At 42.7% G+C, this 27,957-nt stretch overlaps 1 protein-coding gene across 1 annotated transcript in view; it reads left to right on the top strand.

The window, feature by feature from the left end:
• The first annotated feature begins 410 nt into the window (after positions 1-410).
• map3k10 (mitogen-activated protein kinase kinase kinase 10) overlaps positions 411-27,957 on the top strand; it is a 40,790-nt gene continuing 13,243 nt past the window's right edge. The window contains exons 1-2 of the mRNA XM_083984914.1: positions 411-3,371; positions 27,735-27,915. Of these exons, the coding sequence (XP_083841040.1) occupies positions 2,351-3,371; positions 27,735-27,915 (1,202 nt within the window). The 5' untranslated portion in view covers positions 411-2,350. The remainder of the gene's footprint in view (positions 3,372-27,734; positions 27,916-27,957) is intronic.

Genomic DNA, 27,957 nt, shown 5'->3' with positions numbered 1-27,957 from the left:
TCTCAACTTTGTATTTACTTTTGTAAGTATACCTTCCACCAACCTTCACCCTTTTCCTTAGACTAATATAATTAATTATTTAGTTATATCAGCTGCCAGAATGATGTAGGTCAGCAGGAGTACATGAGGGACTACATTACCCACAGTGCACCAGCACACCTTCACCACTAGCACAGCCTAGTCTCGTTCCAACACACTGTGGCGTCCTTGTCTCCGCCCTGCGCGCGGAGCTCTTCCCTAGATCTGCACACACGCGCCGGGACGCAGCGCGTGAACCGCCTGCGCGCGACGACCATCCGCCTGATTTGTACATCGGCGAAAGAAGTAGCACTTGTTCCCACGTATGGGAACGCCACCCCGGTGTATTTGGATGCAAAGTCAGCCCACAGACTGACAGCTCGGTGCTCGAAATGTCACGTCTTTGAGGAGGAAAAGCCTGTTTGAGTACGATGGACGTCTGGACAGCTGGCTGAGCAGCGACGACGAGCAGGGACTCCCGGGAGCGTTTCAATCTGTCGCCAAATTGGGTTACGGCCCTTTGATGGTGCTTCTTACTCGGATGCAACCGCACGCCCATGCGATGATGTCGGTGAATATTGCTGCCCTCAGTGTCCGGGTTAGGTTATAGTAAACGTTCAGTGTTTACGTATTAAAATAAAGCTGTCCAGGCTGTTTGGGGCGGAGGACGCTTAAGGTGAGACTGAAATCTATATGCGCGCATAATAAATAACATTATTATTATAGGCTATAATAATTATAATCATAATTATTATTATTATTTATTACTATTATTATTGAAGAGAGGGGATGCCGATCTATTGATAAAGGCAACATGGAGCCGGAGATGATCTCCTCATCGCATTATTTCATCTCGTCCGCTCGGGTCAGTGATAGCCTACTGTAATGCAGCAATGCCTCCACGCAAAGCTTCGTTGATATTATTTTCCACCTTATTGCCACTGTGCGATCGCTGCTGCCTTCCTTGAGGACGCCGTGGACATTTAAAAAACTCTCTCCTTCCCTTCAAGACTTGTATGATTGATGATGTGAAACTGTACCGTGCGAGCTGGGAAAGCAGCGGGATAATGATAGATGCTGGCATCCCTTTACTGTCTCCGGAGCGCAAGAGTTTCTTTTCCAATCGGGGACTCGTCTCCATCACAAATGTAGCCCGGCAGAGGCGACTGAACCAGGCCGTTGTACAGACACGGAGGCGGGTTTGTTGTGCTCAGACTCGACTGGATGCTGAGCACGGTGCCAGTTTACAGCTCTGTATTGAATACCTGCCGCCCTGCCGCCGGCTTGATTCTCTAATTCCCCAGCTGTCTTAAAATGGACGGGGCCTTTTTGGTAAAGGCTATTCAGGGACGCTGAACCGGCTCATGAGAGGCCATGCATGTAGGATTTAGCCTGTGCCGGCTTGTCGGGATGTAGTGCGAATATATCCGCTAATGTTTCCCAAACGCTGTATAGAAGAGAAACGAGCCCATATTCATGGAGATGGCTGGCGGGGGAGGTGCGTCTACACTGGGCTGGATGAGAAATAACGAGGACCACCGCTCAGAGGATTTCACCCAGCTCAAACACAGACTGCGGTTTTTATTGGCACCTTAAATAGTCTGTGTTGCACACTGAAATTAATCTGACAATCAGCTGTGGTTTTTATTAACAACTCTCTGAAGCAAGACCTAGTTCTCAATGGGATGATATAAACCGCAGAGGAGGATATGTATTTATTAACTCAAGAGATTCAAAACTGTGGAGGAATCAAAGGCCCAGATTTTTTTGCCTTTTTCAAATAATGTAAACAGCAATGTAGAGGATTTATAAGTATGTAACTATAGGCAGCAACTGAGAGACCAGAGAGAATAATAGGCTATATGAAAGAAATAATGTCTGGATTTAATTTCACAGTTGATTCTCTGATCAGAAACTCATCAGACTGAAATTTTCTGTCCAAAGGATTTCATTCGACCTGCTGACCCCCATGTTCATATCTCCTGTGAGCGCCCATGGCAACTTTTTAAGAGACACAATTGTGGAAATAATCTATTAGGTTTCCAGGGGGGGGTCACACTCATGGATTTGCTGCCCTTCTGCTGTGATCTGACAGTCATTGTTTGACCTGATGCGCATTGTCCCTGAATGAACTTGCCTTTGGGAATACATGTTACTTACACACTGCGTAGCAACAGCACAGCAGCAACCGGTGACAGGATTTGGCACAGTTTCAACTGTGCGAGATGTGGTGATGGGGGAGAGCGGTTGCAGCTCTCTGATCCCCTGATCCCCTCTTCCCCCTGCTGGTGGTCGAGGACGCCGCCTCGTCGTCTCGGTAAATGGGCCCTGTATGGATTTTGTGCCTGAGTTGACAGAGGGCAGGCCGACAGCATCAAACAGCAGTCAGGCTGCCATGAACCCATACGGCAGAGCGAGCGGCACAGCAGCCCCCCTGTCCTGCACCAGCTGTGGGGGCTGCTGCTCCCCGCCTCCCCCTTGCCTAATCCCGCCGGGGCCCCCTTCCTCTTCTACTACTACCTCCTCCTCCTCCTCTTCCATGCCCCCAAACATGACCCCACCGCCGCCGATGTATCCGGCCCCGGTTGTGCAGGTGGAGAACGGCAGCAGCTGGAACTCCTCCACCATCTCCTCCTCTGGCTCCCCAGACTCCCACCCCGGCCACCGCTGCGGGGCCAACAACCCCAACCCCAACCCCTACTGGACGGCGGTGTTTGACTACGAGGCCACGGCGGACGAGGAGTTGACCCTGCGGCGCGGAGACCTTCTCGAGGTTCTCTCCAAAGACTCCAAAGTGTCCGGGGACGAGGGCTGGTGGACGGGCAAGATCCAGGACAAGGTGGGTATCTTTCCAAGCAACTACGTCACCAGGGGGGACGCCGCCAGCTACCAGCAGCTGACTGCGGGGGGACTGGTGGCAGGTGGGGTTGGCGCGTGCCCGTTGGAGATAGACTTCTCAGAACTGCTCCTGGAGGAAGTGATAGGAGCCGGCGGGTTTGGGAAAGTATACAAAGGAGTGTGGCGAGGAGAGGAAGTGGCGGTGAAGGCTGCCAGGCAAGACCCCGACGAGGACATCAGTGCCACGGCAGAGAGCGTGCGGCAGGAGGCCCGGCTGTTCTGGATGCTCCGGCACCCCAACATAATCTCCCTCCGTGGGGTGTGCCTGCGGGAGCCCAACCTGTGCCTGGTGATGGAGTACGCCAGAGGAGGGGCTCTGAACCGGGCCCTGGCGGGGAAGAAGGTCCCGCCGAGGGTCCTGGTGAACTGGGCAGTTCAGATCGCCACAGGGATGGACTACCTACACAACCAGGCATTTGTACCAATCATCCACAGGGACCTCAAGTCCAGCAACAGTAAGTACTCCAAGCTTCATTTATCTTCTGTCTACATAAGTACAATGCACTTTATGATGATATGTTATTCTTATTTTCTTTTTTTTCTTTTTTTAAAGTTGTTCTGGGAGGTCAAACACACACTCTAAGGTCAAGGCCCAGAAGACCTCTCAACAAAAATCAATTTTCTTTCTATAATACACAGAAATTTGGGTAAAAACTCAATCATTCATTCATCAGTCATTGTCAGAGATGGACAGAGTACTCAACCCCAGTACTTGAGTAAGAGTAGGTCAAAATTTACTCCGTTACAAGTAAAAGTAGCTCAGTCGACATGTTACTTGAGTAAGAGTAAAAAAGTACTTGCTTTTAAATTTACTTTAAGTAAAAGTAAGGGTAAGAGTAAATTTCTTATTTTTCACATCAATGAATTACTATATTTTTTTCTAAATGAATTTAAGGAGCTTTTAACTCTTGTTTCTGAGAATTAACTCTTTGAAAGCAGCTGCACTGATGTGCTGCTTTTAGGGGTTAGGGTTTCCTTCTTTGACAAACACAGCTTGTGTCCAATAGGATTTTAGAAAAAAAGAAAGAAAAAAAAGAGCAGACCTGAAAGTAACGAGTACTTTTCAGCCTTCCTAGAAATTAACTCGAGTAAAAGTAAAAGTATTTGTCTTGGAAATGTATTCAAGTAAGAGTAATAAGTACCAAAGAAATCTAATACTCAAGTAAAGTACAAATCCTCTGGATATGTACAGTACTCAAGTAAATTTACTCTGTTACTGTCCACCACTGGTCATTGTAATACCTCCCAGTTCTCAGCACAGGGTCCAAGTAGTGGAAATTTTCAGCTCTCAGCCACATCTTGTGGTCTTCATCATCAGATATGGTTTGCTCAGTTGTCACGGAGATGTTTGAGTCATTATCACACAGCCTTATTATGGACACATGATTACAGGTGGAGTCATCTGGGTGTCATCGTTAAGTTGACTGTATATGCACATGACGGTGTATAGCTCAACACCTTCAAGCGCACATGCTGTAGGTTTCATGTACTGTAACTCGAGATGAATAAAGGTGGTGTCAGATCATTTATATATGGGAGGGGAACGCATATTGACTCAAACACTACAACAAATAGCTACACAACATACAGCTGTGTAGTTCACAGTTTTTTTTTAGGTTGGCTAAAAGTCATGCAGTCTAATGCAACAGTCCTGCAATAAATCCTTCAAGGTTTCAATGTTCAATTTTTGTTGGAACATTTCTAGAGGTGTGTTGATTGCACTTGGAGGTTGCAGCTTGACTTGAATTCTGTCCTCATTCATGTAAATGAGTTGGACAAAATATTAGCAACACAACATTATTAAAGAAAGCTCCAGAAAGAGCAAACAAATGGATCTTGAGTTAAAGGATAATTTCCATTTTTTACAACCTGGACCTTATTTCTAGCATAAAATACGATCATTTTACTCACCCAGACAACTTTGGTGTCATTTGGAGTTGTTTTGACGAAATTAGCCCCAGTGGAGCGGCACGTATATCCGTATAATGCGAGAACACGGGGCACGCAATGCAGCCTCTTATCCGCCGCAAAACTCGTTCATTTCCCCAATATTTTGTTATGATACACTAGTGCTATTCCCCTCCGAGCCCGTGGTGGCATGTTATCAACATCCTGCGCCTGTAGGTTGACTACTAACCTCTCATCTGGATGATGTCATCTCCGACCGCTGCCCGGCGCGGCTAACTTGCTACGGCTAATGCTATGGTTCTTTTCTGCGTGTTTCTGACTTGTCAGAACAAAATGAGCAGCTGGATGAAGTTCAGCTTCCACAGGCTTCCTCTCCACAACCTGGACTCACTAAAGCTCCGGCTAGTTGAGCTAAAAATGGACCCGAATGCCGAAGCAGAATGATTATTATCAGAATGAGCCGGGCGGCGCTCGGAGATGACATCATCCAGGTCAGAGGTCAGTAGGTCAACCTACAGACCCCGGATGTTGATAACATGCCACCACGGGCTCGGAGGGGAATAGCACTAGCTTATCATAACAAAACATTGGTGAAATGAACGAGTTTTGCGGCGGATAATGTGTTATTTAGAGGCTGCATTGCGTGCCCCGTGCTCTCGCATTATACGGATATACGCGCCGCTCCACTGGGGCTAATTTCGTCAAAACAACTCCAAATGACACCAAAGTTGTCTGGGTGAGTAAAATGATCGTATTTTATGCTAGAAATAAGGTCCAGGTTGTAAAAAACGGAAATTATCCTTTAAGGTTATTTAAAAAAACAAAAAACAGATTTAAGATAAACTGAACATTGTAACCTTCATAATAATGTAAGGATTTATTGCTGTGCTGTAGTTTGCGGTAATTTGTTGTGCTATATTCATCAACAAGTTGTTAACTTTATCTAATATTCATTATGGAAAGAGTTTTAGGACATATTAGGAAATGTGAAATCATTTTCTTAGGTTAAACGAGAAAAATGATACCTCCCTCGGCCCATATCTGTATGGTAAATATGGAGCTATTATTATAGGGCAGTAAGTATAACTTATGCACGAAGACTGGAAACAGGGGGGGACAGGATGCTCTATTCAAAGGAGACTAAATCAGTCTACCAGTGCATGTAAAACTGACATGAGTAACTACTGATATATGTTGTTCATTTGATTCATACATAAATAATCCAAAGTGTAAAACCATCACATGTTGGATTATTCACTCACAGGGCGCAGTCACTTCCTGGAGTCTAACACCTTAGTGAGCTTGTGAGGTGTCGGGAAAATTTTGGACAGTCAGACAAACTGTGTCCCCTGTTCCCAGTCATTACACTAAGATAAAGTAACTGTCTCCTGGCTCTAAATCCATATTTTCCATACGGATATGAAAGAGGAGGAAATTATTTCCCAAGATGTGTAACTATTGATTTAAAGCGTAAAAATACTAAACAACATAAATCAATCATTTGTGGCTCAGATAAGAATAATACCCTGTGGGCTACTAGTATCAAATGCATCAGTAAACACCAGCAAATACTAGCCTACAATGTATTGCTGTATTGATTATTTGTCCCACTTCTCATGGGGGCCAGTTGTGGTGTAGATGCTTGATCTGTGATCATAACTGTTTGTCTGGACAGTTATAGATTGCCATGTACGGGACAAATAAGTGGACATTTGTAAATGTATAGACATTAGGCCGTCTCCTAATCATTTTATGGCACTGGAAATGTGATTATCAAGCGCTGTCATTGCATTCCACTGTACAATGTGCACTTTTAGTGGAGCTGACAGTGGATGAGAAACTTAAATTGAACACAGCAGGGAGGCCTAAGTCCTGGAGAACTGGTCTCCCTCTGCCGTCTTTTTCCCGTCATCTCTTTCAGCACCTCCTCTTGCCTTTCCTCCTCCTCCTCCTCCTCCTCCTCCTCCTCCTCCTCCTCCTCCTCCTCCTCCTCCTCCTCCTCCTTCTCTTTCCTCCCTTCCTCAAGGAGAGCAGTTCTGCTCTGCAACTCACTGTGCTATTTTTGGTCCTTTGTGCTACTTGCTGTTTAAAGACGCAGTTGCAGTTCTTGGTGCATCAAAGTAATACACAGCGAGCATCTTAAGTGCAGTTGTGTGTTTGTGGGTGTGTGTGTACATGCAGGTCAGGCTATGTGTTTTTATCACAAGTGACACGAGTGATGGAAAGGGAGTGTACAAATATGGGTGGAGTATGCAGGATGCTGACTAAAGGCCTTTTAAAGAGGGCTCAAACACACACTTCCTGATGATTGGCCGAAATGCCTCCTGATCTTCAGTCCTTCTCTTCCCACTGTTCGATCACATCTGACTCTCAAACATGCACGCCCCTGCTCCCATCTCTTCAGCCTCCCTCCTCCCCGTGCAGCTCCAACAGTAACGATGAGGGATCAGATGCGTATTGGACAGTGGAGCCTTGGCAACAACACCATAACGCTGACTTTCCATGGTGACATGGGCACTGCTTCTGTGTCACTGAGTCATACAGCTGCTAGCCGCTGTCAGCTGCTGAGCAAAATGTCAGTCCCCCAATTTAGAGTATTATTGTCTGTGTGAAGATAGCAACTGTAGAAATGCAGGAATGTCTCAGGAAGGGCACGGACGGCCGGTTTTCCTTCCAAATGATGAATCTCACTGAAAAATGTGTGGGTGCTAATCGTTAAGTATGTGATTATGTGACTCATGCGCACGCTGAGAGAGCTGCTTGCATTAGCGTGACGGTGCCCAGAAGGGGAAGGCATCGGAAGAAAGTGAGACAGAGAGAGGGGAGAGGGGAGGGGGAGTCAAAAGATTGGGAGAACACAACGCGCAGGGATGGATCAGGTTGTGGGGAAGAAAATAAGCTCGGGGACCAGAGAGGGCATAAATGTATGAAGCGGGAGAGGAGACTGATGGGAAAGAACAAGAGAAGGAGAGCGTGGGGGATAAACAGCGGTTCATCTCAGTTTAGGGTTACACCTCAGCTCATTGTCCAGGTGCGCTGGTCTCAGGTGTCCTCTTCAAACCGCCGACCACTTGGCATCGCTGCGGTGACAGAGCAGCTCAGGCCCCCGAGCTTCTCCCCTTGTCCTCTCCACCTCAGTAAACAATCTTCATTCTCCAACCGAGGAATTCATCACGGTGAAAAACAAAACGTGACACTGTTGTTGAATATGCGTTTTGAAGCTTTTGCGAGCGTTTCTTACAACACAGGAGTTTTATTTTTGGCTCTCCCAGATGCTTTCTTCTAAATTTATCCCGTTCCCGGTTGACGTTTTTCAAGGTGTGCCTATACGAGCATGTGTGATCCTGCGTTTTAACCCGCTGAGTGACTGTTGTTGCTGTCAGTCAGACTCACGGTGGCCAGTGAGTGAGTGAGTTTGTGTAATGGTCGATAATCTGATTACCATGACCTCCTTAGAGTGATGTCACAGGCATGTTTGTAGGTTGGCAGACCATTGCCCCTTGGTCACGCCTTACCAGCCACTCTGATCCTGGATCAGCCTCTTGTGTTTCTTGAAGCATAAGGCACCAGTTGTCCGCTGTGGCTGGATTGACATGTGGCATGAAAGCTGTAGTGGAAGTGATGGATTCAAAGAGCTTCTGATCGTTATGGACATGACAGTGCAATTGTTTTATATGCACAAGTATGAGAGGGTCTGCAACTTCTGACCCTCTGCTCATATCATATTGCCTATTCACTAATGAAACAAGTAAACAAATGTCATGTGTAGAAAGTAGCAGCAGCAGGTGGTACAGCAGCCTATATGACTAATTATATTTAACACTTTAACACTTTGTTGATCTATTTTGAAAACCATGTCAGTCCTTCGTTCCTTCTTTTTTTTTTTTAAGATTTGTTTTTTATTAACAGAATCTCTTACAGGATGTTTATGGTGCATAGCAAGCATCTACAGTTTGTTACAATGAATAGATCGTATTTTACAGAGAGAACGTACTGTACATAATCTTACAAATACACCACAAGGATGATTTCTAAACATCAGAAGAGATAATAAGAAAAGAAAAAAAAAATAATACCTTCATTCCTTCTTGATGAAGTGTTTGACGGTGGGATCATGCAACTGATCTGTCGCTTTTAAGTTCATCCGCAGTGCCTTCTGGATGGAGATAAAGGCCAGGTTTTGTCCTCTAACCCTACACACATGCGGTGGACACAGAGATGGTCAGCAGTCTGAGTGTGCACTTGCACCCAGTGGCGTGCACAGACTTTTTGAAGGGCAGGGGCGAAAAGAAAAAAAAAAGGGCACATAAAGCGCGTCCTCGCCACTGAACAGGGCACTTTAGCATGTGTTTTTCAACAATTGGGCCAAGAGGAGGGGCGCCACCACCACTGCTTGCACCACGCTTTCTTTCAGTTCTTCCGTGATGGATGTGATGAAACTGTTTTATGGATCCAGAAGGGACAGGAAGGCCATCTTAGTAGCCAAGCTAGCTAGAGTCATAACATGTCATAATTTGAGGGACGAGTCGATTGTATATTTAATACTGTATATGTCTGTTGTCTCCTGCTGCAGTCTAGAAGTGTATCTGTGACTGGTTACTGGTTTGTTTGAGCATTTTAGCCTTTTCTTAACAGTGATACTATGAATATCTGTGAGAGGGGAGATAGGGAATGAGCCGTGACAAAGGTTGCAGTCAGCACTTCCTTGTAATTGGATATTCATGAATCAGTGGATTCGGATTTATTTTGGAGTCAATATTTGCACAATTCATTAACAATCAAGTCTTGACAAAGTTGTATGGGAACAACACATTTAAACACAGATCAGCTTGGCAGGTGCACAGTTCATTCTTGACCTTCAACTCAAGGTTTTTACATTTGCTTATTCTGTATCTTTTAAACATATCACAGAGTCATCATTTAGGTATATTGATTCACTTTTAAACCAACATGGATAAGAAAGCCAGGCAATGTTCACGGTCATGTAAATGTTGTACATTTACAGCTTCATGCCAACTAAGCAAATTCAGTGCGACGGTTGAGAGTCCCAGAACAAGCGAGTGAGTGGAGTTGAGATTATTTTGTCAGCACATCTGTTTCGTTCCCACTTCCAGGATATCAAGATTGAGTCATGATTCCCTTGTAAGTCAGTCCGAGCCACTGACATTATGAAACTCTATAGATACTGTGAGTCAGCTGCAGGTAAGACAATACAGGTGAGCTGATCACAGTAACAACAGCCAGACACAGGCCAGCTTGTATCAGTTCTTATAGTCTGCTCTTAATTAGGCCTCACTGTGTACATTTATATATAGATATAGGCTATATTGATATACCATGTTGATCTAATGCAAGTCTTTCCCCTTTAGCATGTATGAGATAACATGTCTCCACCTTATTTCAACAGTAATTAAAACAAATGTCCATGTAAGTGGTAGTTTTATGGTCCAACATGAAGGTTTCTGTGAAGCTGAACATGAATGTAGAGGCTAATAGACATACAATAAAGGCAGAGTGAGGTTGACATTATCTGCTGTTTTGACTGCTGTAGCTTCAAATGGAAGCCATGTTTACATAGTAAACAATCATCTGAATAGTGGGAGCCCCGTGTGTCGGAGCAGGCTTGCCAAGTATGCTGTTTGCTCAGAGAATTTAAATGACAAAGCAAGAAATGACAAATTAATTTATAGAAGCTACTACTGTGTTTCTTCTGCTTTCTTAGTGTGTTGAAACTAGTGACCATGACATCAACCACAGCACTGTACACAAGTGCTGTTATAGCTACTTAACAGATTAGCAAAGTGAGATATGGCATACAGTCGCTGTTGTTGAAAAGCTTGTGTCTGGCCGTTCGTGTGCGAATATAAGAGTGAGTCTGTTGAGGAAAGGATTAGAGTGGTGGCCAGTGCTGCTAATCCCTCAGAGAGACAGAGTGGTGGAGGCCGAGACTGTGACTAACTGGACGAGTGCGAGCCACCAATTGATGGAATGGGAGGAGAAAGGACTGGTATCACACCGCAGTCTTTTAATCTGAGGAGGTGTGACGTTTTAATAGACAATAATTTGAAGATGAGTGACATACTGTATATGGATATGGCTCTTGGAGGAATCATTTCCTTATTGATTAAGAGTGCAGGTTTGTTTCAGATTCCACAACAAAGTCAAAGTTTACTGCAATTGCTAAAATTAAAAATCTCTGTTACACCAGCCATACGTAACATCGTGTTTTGTAAAATACTTTTCACTGATAGGCCTGTGGCTGGTTGCGCCAGCTGTTTATGAGTTCAGACATAGCTTAGTTATGATGTAAATGTACCAAGTGGAGATTTATGCTGCCTTCAAATTGAGCTCATGAGCTTGATTATCACATGTGAACATGGTATGATATATATATATATATTGGTTAAGTTGTGAGAACACCTTTTCTAGCCAGTGGGAACATGTGGAACATACAGTATGCATAAAGACTCCTCACTGTCAAGCTTCACATCTTTCCAATGCTGACTCAGTCACTGGGAGCATTTATGTAGCATCTACAAACCTTAAAGAGAATTACTAAGAATCAGATCATGCAATGTGGAACACATGACACTCAATGACTCTAAAACCTTTTGACCATGACCCTGACCTAAGATGAACCAATGACTATTAGTAACGTTGTCGTAACATACAGTTTGCTGTCATGACTTATAGATAATGCTTGTGTTAAAGTTGGCATCAAGAAGCCACAGAGGCAAACAATTTAGCAGCCCAGCCGGTGCGTAATACAGGAGAGGCAAAGGCATAATAACAAGGAGAAAAGGCTATTGGAAATATCAATATCTTTCTCAGATTTTTTGCAAACAAAAATCCAATTTGACTTAAATTTCAACATATAAACTTACCATTCGATTAAAAAGTCAACTTCAGGGACATTCAGATAGACTTGTCCTCATTGTGGTGAACCTTATGACCCCATTTGAACGCAGATTTGCGAACTGATAAATAATTATGGGATCCACAAGACATGCATAAATGAATTATGACTAAATATTTACACATAGCAAACACAAAGGTTTCATTTTTTGTGTAGACAACTATCCTAGATGACAAAGTTATCATTAGCTTTTTCAGAAGGTAGAACTGGGGATTTTTCAGGTTACATTTCATAAAAATAATTAGCTAATTATAAAGTTTTATGCAAATTACTTTTATTAATTGACCAGCTATCTAAAAACTCAGGGTAGACTCCTGAATGCAACAAACTTATGGACATTTTTTATGGACACTTTTTTTTTATTTATTTTTTTACCGTGAGACAATATCTAAAGTAAATTTTGGCTGCTGGAGGATACAATGTAAGAATACTTAAGAGTTAGGTTGAATTTGACGCTTTAAAATGGGAAACTTGAGCTGCAGAACAGCTGCAGTTTTAAGTTCAGTGTCTTTTCAAACAAGCTCAGTGCATGTGCAGTGAGTACTGTATGTAGGCCTGCGGAGGTCGAACAACAGGACATGCCGGCGCTAGGGCAGAGAGCTCATACTTCTACTATCATACACACATGTGCACACACATAGACACACACTCATGTAAATGCTGCAACAGAGCAACAATGACCCCATTCTCACACAGCAGCCCAAGACAGAGCGAGAGCAGGGCTCACAATGGCAGGAGTCACTGCAGGGGGGATGGGGATGGGGGGGTGAAGGATGGGAGATAGAAGCAGTGAGGGGCGACTGTAGGCTGTGAATGACAGAGTGGAGAGATGGATGGAAGCAAGGCAGGATGGGTAAAGGAGGGAATGCAGCGGTTGTAGAGAAACCCCTGGAGGCTCGTTGGGAAAGGGAATGGAGAGATGGATGGGGGAGGGAGGGAGGGATGGGGAGGGAGAAGGCCAGTTTGAGAGGAGGTCAAACCATTCTTCTTTCTCAACTGGCTACAGATTAAGGCTAACGTCCATGATGGACTGTAGGCTGCAGTTTTTCACTGTCAGTGTCTGTCTGTACTGTATAGGCCTCATTATACCAATACAGTCAAATTATATAACAATTTCAACCATATGAAGACCAGTGTTTGTAAAAGATAATGATCTGACTACTGTAAAAATCATTTTAATTACAACCAGAGTCATAGTTGATGTACCAGATAGTGAAGTGTTGCCAAAGCATCTACAACTATACAGTTAATAAGTTGATGTACATTATTTATAATGGACCCGAATCCGTAATAAAGATTATCTATCTATCTATCTATCTATCTATCTATCTATCTATCTATCTATCTATCTATCTATCTATCTATCTATCTATCTATCTATCTATCTATCTAGCTATCTATCTAGCTATCTATCTAGCTATCTATCTATCTATCTATATCTAGCTATCTATCTATTAGGGCTGGGACGATATACTTTTCTCCCGATTCGATTCTTCCACGTTTATTTGGATGGCGATTCGATTTAAATTGCGATTCTACGATTCTACGATTCTCTCGATTTTTAGTCTGCATTTTTAACATTTATCTGCACACAAATACTGTAGGAGCCTATAAATTAACATACTCCATTATAAAGTGAACTTACAGTAAACCCTTTTCAAAACCTGTACTCTCTGTATGTAAAAAAGGCTAACAAATGCTCATTGCACAATATTTAAAAATAAATAAATAAATCGATTTTTGAAAAAGAAAAATCGTCAAAAAAGATATCACAATATTTATGTGAATTGATTTTTTTCTCCCACCCCATTTATCTATCTATCTATCTATCTATCTATCTATCTATCTATCTATCTATCTATCTATCTATCTATCTATCTATCTATCTATCTATCTATCTATTACTATTTGTATGCTAAAGTAATAAAATGAGTATAATAAATATATTACATCAGCATCTTACAATTGTGAGGAGAAAAGTCCCCCCAAAGCAGGTAATTTACCCAAGATGCAATGGTAAAAAGCCACAATGGCACTCAGCAATGAAGCTAGTTTGTTTTCTGGGAGTGATTTGTTGATGCATTTTTCTTATGGTGGCAATATCCATTCAGATTATAGACATCTCTTGTCATGTTGAGATCCAGTGTCTCTAACTGCAGCTCTGACCGAGTTTGTTGCACACAACACTAATTCCTCGTAAAAATCAGGCGTTGGAGTAAATTCCCTCATGATCAATTAGCACCTCATTTTCAATTCACAAAATTATTCTGGTAGCGGCATCAACAGGGAGAAAACCTGGAAAACACAGAGTCCGTAATAAAGATTATCTATCTATCTATCTATCTATCTATCTATCTATCTATCTATCTATCTATCTATTAGGGCTGGGACGATATGCTTTTCTCCCGATTCGATTCTTCCACGTTTTTTTGGATGGCGATTCAATTTAAATTGCGATTCTATGATATTGCAGATTCTCTCGATTTTTAGTCTGCATTTTTAACATTTATCTGCACACAAATACTGTAGGAGCCTATAAATTAACATAAAGTGAACTTAAACCCTTTTCAAAACCTGTACTCTCTGTATGTAAAAAAGGCTAACAAATGCACATTGCACAATATTAAAAAAATGTATTTGAAAAAAAAATCGATTTAAAAATCGTCAAAAAAGATATCGCGATATTTATGTGAATCGATTTTTTCTCCCACCCCTACTATCTATCTATCTATCTATCTATCTATCTATCTATCTATCTATCTATCTATCTATCTATCTATCTATCTATCTATCTATCTATTACTATTTATGCTAAAGTAATAAAATTAGTATAGTAAATATATTACATCAGCATCTTACAATTGTGCGGAGAAAAGTCCCCCAAAAGCAGGTAATTTGCAATGGTAAAAAAGCCACAATGGCACTCAGCAATGAAGCTAGGTTGTTTTCTGGGAGTGAGTTGTTGATGCATTTTTCTTATGGTGGCAATATCCATTCAGATTATAGACATCTCTTGTCATGTTGAGATCCAGTGTCTCTAACTGCAGCTCTGACCGAGTTTGTTGCACACAACACTAATTACTCGTAAAAATCAGGCGTTGGAGTAAATTCCCTCATGATCAATTAGCACCTCATTTTCAATTCACAAAATTATTCTGGTAGCGGCATCAACAGGGAGAAAACCTGGAAAACACAGAGCTCTTCAGTGATAGCTGCCTCAATAGATAGAAACTAGACTTCAGTGCTGTGATCTCTATTCACTCTCAATATACAACCAAATCCAACCAGGTTTCATTCTTGGGGAGGGTTGTCCACTGTATGTAATGTAAGAGTCTAGTGTAGATTGTGAGACGGACTTTGGACCGTGGTCAGTGCCCCGGGGATCGTGTGAACCTGGCCACACTGCTAACAGATGTTTGAACTGCCTCGCTGTCAGAGGCCGACGCTGCTGAATATCACTCTGTGTCAGTGAGTGAGGGACGGAGAGAGGGAGGGAGGGAGGGAGGGAGGGAGGGAGGGAGGGAGAGCTTCGGTGACACAGCTAAACCAAACAGTGACACCAGTCAATGCTGCATGATTGCAAGTGAATATACATGCATGCACTCACACACACACATGATGATTATTTTCTCCACTGGTCAATAAATAGTTGATTTGAAGCCAGCGATGACTCCCTGCTCTCTTTAGTGCATTACAGCTCAGACTCCCTGTGGATCTGCCAAACATACTGACACACATTTACACATCCCCATGCTGTATGTTGTTGTTGTATGATGCTGTATTATGAATTGCTGAATAACAGCTGGCATGAACGAACTTCTATCTCTACATTTTGCTTTTCGTACTTTTACAACTTTTTCAAGTCAAAGATCTGAATACTTCTGTCACCGCCGCGCTGTCACGCAATCGCATGCAAACATACTGCGCACCAGTGGATTGTGTAATTACTCTGAATTTGCATAAAAAGACAGACGACTGGAACATCTTACACCTTCTAGACAAGAGACGGACAAACAGTGACGGACGCCACAGGCAGTGTTTCCTCAGCTTCGCCTTGAATTCAGTTCACCTGTAGTTAGACAGAGCGTCTGTGAGGCGACTGCACGAGAGGTCACGTGAAATTAAAATCAACACGAATAGAAGTTTAACAAGAAGGAAACATTTAGATTTACTTTACTGTTCTTGGGTCAACCACAATATGCAAATGTCAGTGATTGACTGATTGGAAGTTACACCATTGTTCAGTGGACCAATGATCATAAAGTTGCACCACTGGCTCCCCTCATTTCCCCCAGTAAAGTCTTGTGAGCATGAGGCTCTCTTGTCTTCTCTGCTGACAGACAGGTTAGCAACATGTCTTAAGGAGGAACTATGCAAGATTTGCACCTTAATTAAACAGTTTTGGAGTAATTGTGATAGTTAAATGACTTGTTACGGGGAGAATGGAGGCTCTCTGCCTTTCCCTTAGCGCCTGTTGGTGGAAAACCAACCTTGCAAGATCAGCGCCTCCGACCCGGTGTCCCAGAGCTCGTCTCGTGAGAAACATGGACTGCTTTACTGCACTACGACACAAACACGCCCGGTGATCTGTAATCTCTTGTTACTGTAATGTTGCAACCGGACTTGCATTACCCTTTAAAGTGCCTCACTTCAGCCACTATTCAAACTCCATCCTTTATCTGAAAACAGAGACAGAAACCATGTTGATGAGAGCTGCTTTATTAGGAATTCCTCCGTATCAATTTACTGTATATGTAAAATGCTGAATGCAAATACAACATAATGATGTCAGTTATGACCGGTCCAGTGATATCCTGGGTTTTGACCTAGTTTTGATAATGTATCTATCTATTGGCTTTTGGTTTAAGAGGCCAGAGTCTTTGATATTCTGCAGAATAATGCGCCTGGACATCAGCACAGTGCTGCTTTGTATTCCTTGCCACAGTTACAGATGCACACAGGGGCAGAGTTATATACGTTTCAGCAGACAAAGTTATAAACACAGTCAAACACACACACATTGGCAGCTCCTGGGCTGTTGTATGTTATGAGGCCGTTGACTCTGCTGTTAGAGGGTCATTGTTGTTTGCCAGCAGCCTGGCACGGGGAGTGGGCAGTCAGGCCGAGCAGAGAAGGCGCTGGGTGTCCCCCGAGCCAAAGGTCCTTCACCCTCTTCCACAGTGGAGTCAAGTAGAGAGCACTTACCAACAGTAAGAGTTGGGAGTCAGTACGAGAACATAATGCTTTATTCAGCATTTACATTCACTCCTGCAGAGCTTTGACATATGAACATGTTGTTCATGTGGTTGATTCCTCGATGACCCACTGAGAGCTCAGGTGCATTCATAACTCATGAATGTTCAGTGGTTAAAAATACATGCAACAGACTGTTCTGTTTAATGGTAAGGTTTTATCAACCACTACTTTTACAAAATGATATTTGGTTTTTTACTTTTTCAGAAAATGTTAAAGACAGATTTTTACAACATTTAGGCTAGTCCTTTCTGTCTTAAAACAAGTGAAAAGTTGTGAGATGTGTGAGGAAGCTCAACTTGTTCCGGACAAGAGAAATACTAAAAATGACTGGATTTACACTGGGAAATAAGTGTTGATGATGTTTTTCATCATAATTAGAATTTGAACAAAAATCCAATTTATTGTTCTTGTTTTTATCAAAATTGTTTTAAAAAATAGTTCAGAGAAAATAAATAGTTAAAGCAGAAGTAAGCGATCCGGTTGTTTTGGCTAACTTCTTGTCAGCCGATGGAGTTAGCAGCCCCCGCCCTCGTCATGGATCTATTGGTCCTCGTCCCTACGTCACCACATTCACGGCGTCCCTTGGCTGCACACACAGCCCTTCATGCCGTTCTCTCTCCTCATTGGATAAAAACTGTAGGATACAAGAAAAGTTTTCTCCTCGACTCAGAGCAGAGCAGAGTGACCGAGAGACCCGTGTTTCGGTCCAAACACTCTATGTAAGTGATTGCTGTCGGAAGATATAACTATTTAAGACTTATATTAACACAAATATATCACTTACTTCTGCTTTAAAAGAAAAAGATACAGAGCTTTTCACTTTTTTTTTTTCTTTTTTTTTTTTTTTTTTACAGATACATGATACAGATCCCATGAGAAAATTGTCATATGGTAAAAAAAGAAAAAAAAAAGTAGAATCACCTTGTTTTGATCCTTACTGGTACATACTCATCAGCATCTCACAGCTGATCAATGCTTCCTGACAAAACAAGAAAAGTGACAAAGACTTGAAGTGATGCCTTCTTATTTTCCAGCACTGCAGTGCAGCACATCTTCTGAAGCTGTTCTGGAGAGCCAAACACAGATTTGCAGTCCACAGAAATGTCTGATGTTGTAAGACTCAGCAGTACAGTGCAGTATAGACAGAGCAATATATACAGACTTTATGATACAACTTTTCTTTTTAAGTTTGCAGTCTGTCAAACTAAAGGAGCCACAAAACTTAGAAATCAAAGAAAAATAAAGAGCTCAATACTCTCTGCAGATTCCCACACTGTAAGTACCTCTTTCATACCTCACACACACACACACACAGGCATGTCACACACACACACAGAAACACACTCCATGCAAAAAGAGCCGAGAGAAAGCCGCCTCATTTAATACCTCCATCTCTTCTGAGAGAGAGGCTGCCTGGTCACACGAATCTGGCAGCTGCATTTGTGTGGAGACAAAGTGAATGGCTCCAGGGTGAAACTGTGCCACTGTGCGGCTCAGGATTAGAGCCCTGATGGCCTGTGGTTGTACGAGTAGAGCCAAGCCGGGGTATCGATGACATGGGAGCATACTCGCTACAACCTCCATATCAAAGCATGGGGTAACGGGAAGAAACCCACTGATTACGTTGTTTCTTTTTGCGCCTTAATTTGTTGCTGTCTATGTGCTGCGATGCTCTGAACTCAGCAGAGGTGACGGATAAAAGTCTTTCCTGCGGTGTCTTTACCTCACTGATGCTAGATAATAAAACTGAATGGGTTTTGATGGAGAGATGTTAGTTTTGTTTTCAGGCTGCATCTGCTGTATTTATCTGTGTTTACACTAAAAAGACTTTAGTCTGTGTTTGGAGAGATGTTTTATGTCTTTCTCGGCTCGATATCTCTTGAGGGATGGGAGAGGAGATGTGTGAAATAAAGAGAGGAGGAAAAATGCGGAGACCTATTGAGATATCTAGTTTGACATCTGGTATGTGCAGCCAGGAAAATTACAAAAGCTCTCCCTCCAGTCATCTCTCTTTACCTCTAGCAGCCCGCATCTTTTCATCCACTCATTATTTCCCGCTCTCTCGTAGTGCTTGGGCCTTTTCTCCTCCCTCTCTCTCTCTGTCTCTCTGTCTTTTGCCTTTTCTTACCCTCCTGCACCATCTCTCCCCCCTTTTTTTCAGCTGCATCTGCCCAATATTTCATTCTCCTCCTCTGCCCTCGTTTCTGCAGCTCTCCTCCCTCTTGTCATTTTTGTCCCTCTCTTGCCTCTTTCCTCCTCTCTCATCTTTTGTCTCCCCTCCCCCATTCCTCATCCTCAGACTTCCACTCCCCAACTCCACCACCACCACCTCCCACAATACAGTACATACACACAATATACCTCTCAGTTACTCTTGTTTTTTTTTTTTTTTTTTTTTTTCTCCCTCCACCCCTGTGCTTTCCCTGGGTCTCTTCTTCCATTTCTTCTCCCCGGTGTGTTGTGATAGTAGCCAGGCTGGCGACAGCTGCAACAGCAGACAGTCAGGCAGTGGGCGCTGGCACAGGGAGGGAGGGAAAGAAGGGATGACGATGGGGGGGGAAAGAGGGGATGCAGAGATGATGAGGCGGCAGGGTTGGAGGGGGTTGTTACGTTTTTGTTGGCAAGGTTTTAATCTTTGCAGAAACACAGACGAATACATGGAGGCCTGCGGTGTGGGGTATGGGGGGTGTGTTGGGGTGGGTGGGTGGTGTGTGTGTGGGGGGGGGGTAGAGGAGGAGACTGGCTGCTCAGCATCCCATGGGCCAGAATCTCATCTGTGTTGATGCACCGTCGGCTCGCTGCCATGTCAGTCAAGTTGCTGTGTTTGTCACAGTGACGTGCTTTTATGCACCGGCAGAGACAGACAGCTGGAACCAGCGCTGAACTGACTGCTGGTGTTTGTATTTAAACAACCAGCAGCCCCCAAAGTGCAGGGTGATGGGTGATGGGGGGGGGTATCAGGGACGTCTCTGTGGGGTTTGCTGGAACGTTAGACCTGATTCGCAGACTTGGGGCTGGAGCAACAGCTGTTCCACCACACAGACTACACCTGTCTGTGGATAGAGAGGAGGAGCAGGAGGAAGACTGGTGAAGGGAGAGAGGTAGAAAGAGGAGAAACAAAGAATATCTGTTATGTAGCTTTGGAGATGAAATGTTCATCCAGAGAAATAATCATTCTTCCTTAATGAAATCTCATACTTGTGTCTATAGGATCAGTCTCTTACCATTAACTTACATTTCTACAGATGATTTCAGAAGTTACACATTATTACATTCAGCTTTTAAAGAAGCAAAACTAATACTGAGATCCCAGATTGTTTGAGGGAGTCTAGTTTAGACACTGTGTATTTATACTTGTGTTGTTTTATTTTCAGGATGATCAAACTGTCTTTATTGATGATGATAACTAAGGCCTGGTCCTTCTCATGTCTTTGTTCACACTTACTCTTTAAGATGAAAACATTTAGAAAGAAAGCAAATCAGTTTCTGATAACTGTGCAGATTCATACTTAACATCCTGAGTTTATTGGACCTCCTGTGTCCTTCAGTTCAGTTGACTTAATCCAGTTTTATATTGGCAAACTCATGATTCAACTTGAGCTCAGTAAATTTTACTTTTTAAGCAGCAGTGACGGTTTACTATTTGAAGTCGAACCAGCTTACAGATTAGTTTGTCGGAGGGAGCTGCAGCTGCACCGAACTGCTTCAGCAGATAAGAAAAAGTAGCCTACCAATCAGCTAATACAAGTGCCTTCACCGCTCTGCCTGAAGTGCTTCATTAATCGTTATATGTGTTGTTGTATATGTACACGTAGATGCTCTCATCCTAAAAGAGAATAAAGAATTTAAAGGGCTGCTCCAGCTGTTTAATAGTGGATTTAGAGAGGCAGATTGAATAGAAATGGTCAGAATAAAGTAAAAGATATGAGATGCTCTGATACTGATGTTTCCAGTGCTGGATATGGGTCAAACTGGGGTTAGCCTCAGAGACCCCTCTCCTCACAATCGTTCCACGTTGGATTAGCGACGGTCTGTGTTTTGGTAACTTCCCCGAAACTGCTGACCCCACATTCACACCCTCCTCACACTGTGACTGGTCAGCTGTGTGAAGTTTAGGGAGGAGCCAGGCTTTGAAACTTGAACTTATCTCTTCAGCTCCTTTTTCATTGGTTACACAGCTGCATATGACAGAACAACTGGTAACAACACCATTCAAAATATCCCTGTATAAACACTGTCTCTCTCAGTGATGGACAGGTTTGAAAGTACGCCTAACAAACTAGTTTTGACAGACCATAATCCGACCAAAGCAAACCCTCCTTCTATTAAAAACACCCATGTATTTTAGACTTTTTTGTGATGCAAAAAAAAAGTGTATTCCCAAATCCCAAACTGTGATAATCCTGAGGACTTCACCAGACTTTAGGAAGCTTCTTCGAGAGCAACAGCAGATATCACACAAAACGTCTGTGTGAAATTACAAAAGGGGAAAAAAAGATCATAGGGGCACGATCCCTTTGACTTCTGTTTCCCAGCGTTGTAGTCTCCGTCTTTGACCTCTGCCCTTGTTGTCATAACAACAAGTTAATGACACAGCAGACTGAATAGCAGCCAATATAACAGGAACAGTGTAAAGGCAACTGGCCGAGCTTCATGTGTCCCTCTGTGTTCAGGCTAAGGCTGAACAGCTGAGAAACATAGGTCATGTGCAGATGATTTGCATTTGTTAAGTTCCTTATCTCTCAGCAGCAGCAGCAGTGGAGAGTCCCATCATCAGCTTCTCATCCATTAAAACACTTTGATCTGTTCAGGTCCCTCTGCTGTGGTTTACACCTGGTTCGGGAGTAGCCTACACATAGTGCAGGTTTTCTCATACAAACTAAATTTCATTTTCTCATTCATTTTCATGTTGAGAAAATGAATATTTAAATGTGGACTTGTTGTCTTATAGTAACGCTGCTGACACCTCAATAAAATAAGTATTTCTCAACTAATATTATTATTGTTATATTAAAACAATATTTTACAAACTATCAGAATATAACAGCCAAATATGCCCCTCATGAATGTTAAATCTGCACATAAAAACTAATAAGATAAGTCTTATTCAGTAAAACTTGGATTAGACTCCTCACTTAGCTGTAATAATAATTCTCTCTCCCTTCACTGTGGTTTTAATCAAACCTTGTCCCTGAAGTCACAGGTTGAAGATCGGATGAAGGAAAAATGAGAGTAGCTGTAAGCCCTGACAGTTTGAACCACCTGCAGAGATCCCAGATCAGCTGATCAAACAGGATAAAGGTGTCAGCTGACTGCTCAGGTGACCAAACGGCTGATTGCTCGCTCTGTCGCTGCGCCTTATGAAAACAATACGCTGCGTCAGCCTTTTAGAAAGTCACCATCAAATGTGGCATGGTGCTTCAGGATAAATGGTGATGCCATCATCTATCGAGTTCCTAAGATTAGAATTTACATTCACACATGAACCACATTTCATAGAAAAAGCATATTTGAGTAATTTGCACATTTTATTTTATTTTATTGTTTATTATGCAACAAATCTATGAATCTATGTATCTATTACATGACACACATGTTGTGCCGCTTGTTCTTGGCTCTGACAGACAAACCCAGACAAAACGTCCCTTTGACCTTTGACCTACATTCCTCTGTGATGTCACCTGTGCTCAGTGCACTGACTCACCCTCTCCAGGATCATTAGTCAGGTTAAAGCCTCACTGATTACCTCTGTGTCAGTGTTTAAACTGTTACTCAGAGGCATTTCTCAACACTCAGCCGTGGTCAGGGTCCAAGGACGGAGGGATGGACAACAGGAGGTCAAAGGTTAAGTCAACAGTGGGCAGAGCTGCTGCGGGACTCTTCTTGTTTGGGCTGAAGACCAACCACACCCCAGTCAGCAGGTGTTTTTGACAGATGATCAATAATACTAGGATCTGATTGGACTTTCTCGATTGTGCCTAAAACTGCAACATGTGAAGTTTCACACTGCGCAAATTAAGAATAAACTGACTCATTTAAAAATTGTCTAACAGCTAAATTTGATAGTTAAAGTCACACCACATAAGCTCACTTTGGTCCAGACTGAAGTATTTCTGCATGTTGGACATTTATGGTCACTGACATCCTCCGACTTGACTTCATGTTCCCCAAACCATAAGGTCACAATTTCAATTTGTCCCACACTTTGTCCTGAAACCTGAATACCTAAAACGAATGACATTTCCATTTCCATCAGCTCTACTTTGTGACAAGTGCATATCCACAGCCATGCACTCACACACACCACTGATATCCCTCACTACTGATACAGCTTGTGTTTTGTCTTTGTTATAGTTTTTGTAAAATAAATATCATTGCCGGCATCTTCTCCCTCTTGCGTTTGTTTGTCAGAGAACTGAGCCAGTTCTGACACTAGCTAATAGTAAACATGACGAAGCTTTTACACTTAAAGCAGAAGTGAGTGATCCGGTCGTTTTGGCTAATGCTGCGTTCCAGGCAGGCTTTTGAAACCGTAAATTACAGCTTCAAGTCACAACTTACGACTTTGTAGCGTTCCAGGCAACCCACTCGTGTTTTTCCGACCTGTTTTACCGGTGAAAGTCACTATAACGGCCACTCGTAACTTCCGACCCGTGAACTCGTACCAGATCAAACTGGTACGACTTCACAGGTTGGAAAAAACAGGAGTTACGAGTTTCCTTGAACGCACCATAACAGTCCTCGTCCCTACGTCACCACATTCACGCGCATCCCTTGGCTGCACACACAGCCCTGCATGCCGTTCTCTCTCCTCATTGGATAAAAACTGTAGGATACAAAAAATAGTTTTCTCCTCGGCTCAGAGCAGAGCAGAGGGACTGAGAGACCCGTGTTTCAGTCCAAACACTCTATGTAAGTGATTGCTGTCGGAAGATATAACTATTTAAGACTTATATTAACACAAATATATCACTTACTTCTGCTTTAAACACACATTACACATTAACAATGACACTGATTCTCGTTTAACAGTTGCTTTACTGCAACATCCATTTCACATTATGTTTTTCTTTCAACAAGTCCCCCATGTTGACCCCATCGTGGCACATGTACCTGATCTTGGTTGTCACGGCTACCATAATAAACACGACACTGTACCCATCATTGCTGTGGTTAAGGGACTAAAGCTATTTGGTTATGTTTCACGGATAAAACGTAACTATATCTCATAATTACCTGCCACTGACCAATGGCCTTGTTTTATTGGGGAGAACAGTCTTTTTTCGTAATAGTGACCATTAACTCTTGTTATTTAGCTGGTTTAAATTCATTCAGTGGCTCTCTGACGTTCAGCTTGTTAATCCTTGTGGTGTACTGCTGTATTTTATTTATTTATTAGGGACGTCGGACGCAAATTAGCCGCCTGGCTATAATCCAGCATATTTACAGCAGTATTTCTTTTAGTTATACTAATGTTCATTAATATGCACTGTCCCTATTCAAATAAATGCTATTATTATTATTATTATTATTATAATGTCTCAGACGAGGGACCGGGATCAGTGAATCATTTAAGCAGCGCAGCAGCAGCAGCAGCAGCAGCTTTTCCTCTGGAATAATTATCACTAATTGAACTGTACAGTAGTACTAAACTCTCACTCTTATGTTTATGATAACGAAGCTGTGGCCTGAGATATTTCTCATAAAGCATGTTGCTATGGAGAACTGTGGTAACCAGGAGCTTGTCCTTGCTCATATGGACTCTATTTTGAGATAACATTTCCAACAGCGCTGGCATTGCACTGTGTAAAAGCCACACTATCCTTGAGGACTTTTTTTTCCCGTCATTGTGATGAAATGTGCTGTGATGGTTCCCACACCCTCGTGGGTGTTATTTGTGTATCAGTGCGCTGCAGGTTCCTGTGCTGCCAGCTGTACACAAACATGTTGATCTTTGTGTTTGACATATGGATGAAATGCTGCCGGTCGTAAAAGAAAAAAAAAAAAACTTGTGGCAAAGATGAACGATCATGCGCAGGTGGCGTTAAGCAGCAGCAGCACGGAGACGGTCTGGGGGTGCGAAAGTAACGCCATGATGTTCTAATTATTACATCAGGAAGCGAGTCAGAGTGGGAGCAGGTGGGTGTGCTGCTTCCCTCACAGGTTCAGTTTCTGTAAACAGGCGTCCATTCAGTTTCAGTCGTCTCTCTCTCTCTCTCTCCCTCCTCTGACTGTCACCAGCCTTTTCCTTTCCTCTCTGTTTCCACCCTGCTCTCTCCACCTACAGGCCTCGCGTCCTTCCATCCAGCCCCCGCATGTTTGTACACACCAAACAAACCGAGAGCAGGTAGCCCGCGAGGAGGAGGAGGACACACCCATCTTGTCATGCAAACACATCCTGAACTCTGGTGCTCTCTGAGTCTGTCTGGCTCCATCTTCTCCTTCTTTAGAGACACAGAGAGAGAGAGAGTTAGTCCTGAGGAGACAGCTGTCCCTCACAGTATCAGAATAGAAAAGTCGGCTGGAGGAGGATGATGGTGGCTTATTATCACTGTCAGCAGCCCGCACTTAATCCTTGAATCCTTGTCTGCAGACTGGACATGCAGTCACATTACCTGAGCATAGTGGTGGAAAGTTACAGTTTCTATACCTAGCACTTGTTGACTTTCCTCTTCAAATTCGTATTCTTCTACTCTCCTCTATTTTAAAATGAGATACACTACTTATTATTATTATTTTTACAACATTCATCTGACAGCTAATGTCACTCTTTATTTTGCAGATAAAAGCGAAACAAAAAATGTGATCAGCTAACAACACATTTTACTGTAATACATTCAACAGCTGAATAGAAGCAGCAACTGAATGATTTTATTGTGGATTAAACTGCTCATTATTTTTTTCTATTAATTAACAAAATGTTTGGTTTGTAGCCTGTCAGAAAATAGTGAAAATCACTCACTCACTCACTCACTCACTCACTCACTCACTCACTCACTCACTCACTCACTCACTCACTCACCCACTCACTCTTTCACTCTTTCACTCAGTTTCTATTAACTCTTTGGTTTTGAAACGTAAAAATACCAATATCACAATATAAATGAACAGCTCTCAGTAAAAGTTCAGGTGCAGGTTGGAGCCGGTTTAAATACAGTTTAATTGTTCAGTCCATTGATTACCAACCTAAGGGTCACAAGATAAATCGAAGGGGTCATGAGATGATAAATTGGTCATTCAGTCATTTAACTTCTTTTTTTTTTTTGCTGAAAAGGTGACTGAAGTGATTGAATGATTATTATGAAGTGATTAATCAACACATAATTTAGATACAATATAAATGATTAAACCTCACATATTAATGCATCAGCAGTAATATCCATTATAATCTATTATAACTTAACACTCTGATGGGGACCTTTTGTAAACATTTACAGTAAATTGCATTACATTTACTTGTAATTGATTACTTTTATCATACAGCATTGATAGTTTCTTGTTACCTAGTAGGCTAAGTGCTTCCTGGCTTTATAAACATCAGCAGACTGACCTGAGATCAATTCTTTATCACTGAAACTGGTCTTCCAGTGAGTTTGTGGATACAGCAGAGCTCCGAGAGACACACCTTTATCACGTGAAAGGTTGTCTGTGTGTGTCTGTGTGTGTGTGTGCTGGAGTGCATGTGTGTGTGTGCTGGAGTGCATGTGTGTGTAAACAAAGACACCGCTGTGTGTGCAGCCTCTCTCCGCCACCCTTTGCATACGCCTGTAGATAAGTGAGTGAGCGAGAGAGGGAGAGGGAGAGGGAGAGAAAGCAACCCCCACCTGGCTCCCAGTGCTTCTGAATTGTGTACACTCTAAATATTTCCATAGCCAGCGCTCACACGGAAATGAAGGAGGAAGTCGTACATACAGGGTACATGGAAGAGAGAGAGAGAGAGAGAAATAGAGGCAGATGCAGGCGATAGGCGATAGGCTAACATTAACATGTATACATTGAAATGAGTGTCACTGTATGGAAATGACCCACAAAGACACACGGACCGGTAGTTATACCCTATACTGTAGCAGAAACCTGAAGAGCACGCTGGTCTGACCACACCTGTACTGTCAACATGGCTGTGTTGTTCAGCATGTTTTTGTATCTGGACACAATTTTAGGAAAATTGAGTATGAAACACAACAAGCCCCTGTTTCTGTGGAATATACAGTAAATGCTTGTCTATAAAACATAAACTTCTGAGACTTCAATTTTCCATGTAAACAATCTCCATCCTATTCCGTATACACACCTTTGTGTGTGTTAATTCTTCTATAAGGGCTGTAAAATGATTGCATGATTCATTAACCTGCTTATTATTTCTACTCCTCAGTGAATCGGTTAGAGAAACAATGTTCTGCTCAGCCGCTTTTATTCAACTAACTGTCATAAAAAAACAAAGAAATAAAATGACTAAAATGTGGGAAGTCAGAAACATTATGCCTCTGGTGCTTCATTTCAAAAAATAGCTGTCATACAAGAATATTAAATGTCTGATAAAAGCTGTTTTTGCAGTCTGTGTTTCTACTTTCTCCCTGTCTGTAGTTTGACCTCTTGTCTCAGTAGCTGAAAGAAACAGAAACTGTTTTGTATTTCTGTATTTCTGTCTGGCTGGTGTTTTTGTGTTGAGCGGGGACTCTTGATCTTTTAACTCAAGCTGTTCTTTGTCCCTTTGTCCTCTCTGCCTCCTCTTCCTCAGTCCTCATTCTGGAGCCGGTGGAGCGAGACGACCTGAGTGGGAAAACCTTGAAGATCACAGACTTCGGCCTGGCCAGAGAGTGGCACCAGACCACCAAGATGAGCGCAGCCGGGACCTACGCCTGGATGGCCCCCGAGGTCATCAAGCTCTCCCTCTTCTCCAAGAGCAGCGACGTCTGGAGGTACGGTGCTCAACTGAATATATATATATATATATACAGTAT

This window comes from Trachurus trachurus, assembly GCF_905171665.1.
Source record: "Trachurus trachurus genome assembly, chromosome: 13".
Taxonomy (NCBI): domain Eukaryota; kingdom Metazoa; phylum Chordata; class Actinopteri; order Carangiformes; family Carangidae; genus Trachurus; species Trachurus trachurus.
Note: the sequence above shows the minus strand (reverse complement) of the source record. Positions and strands in the feature narration are given on the sequence as shown.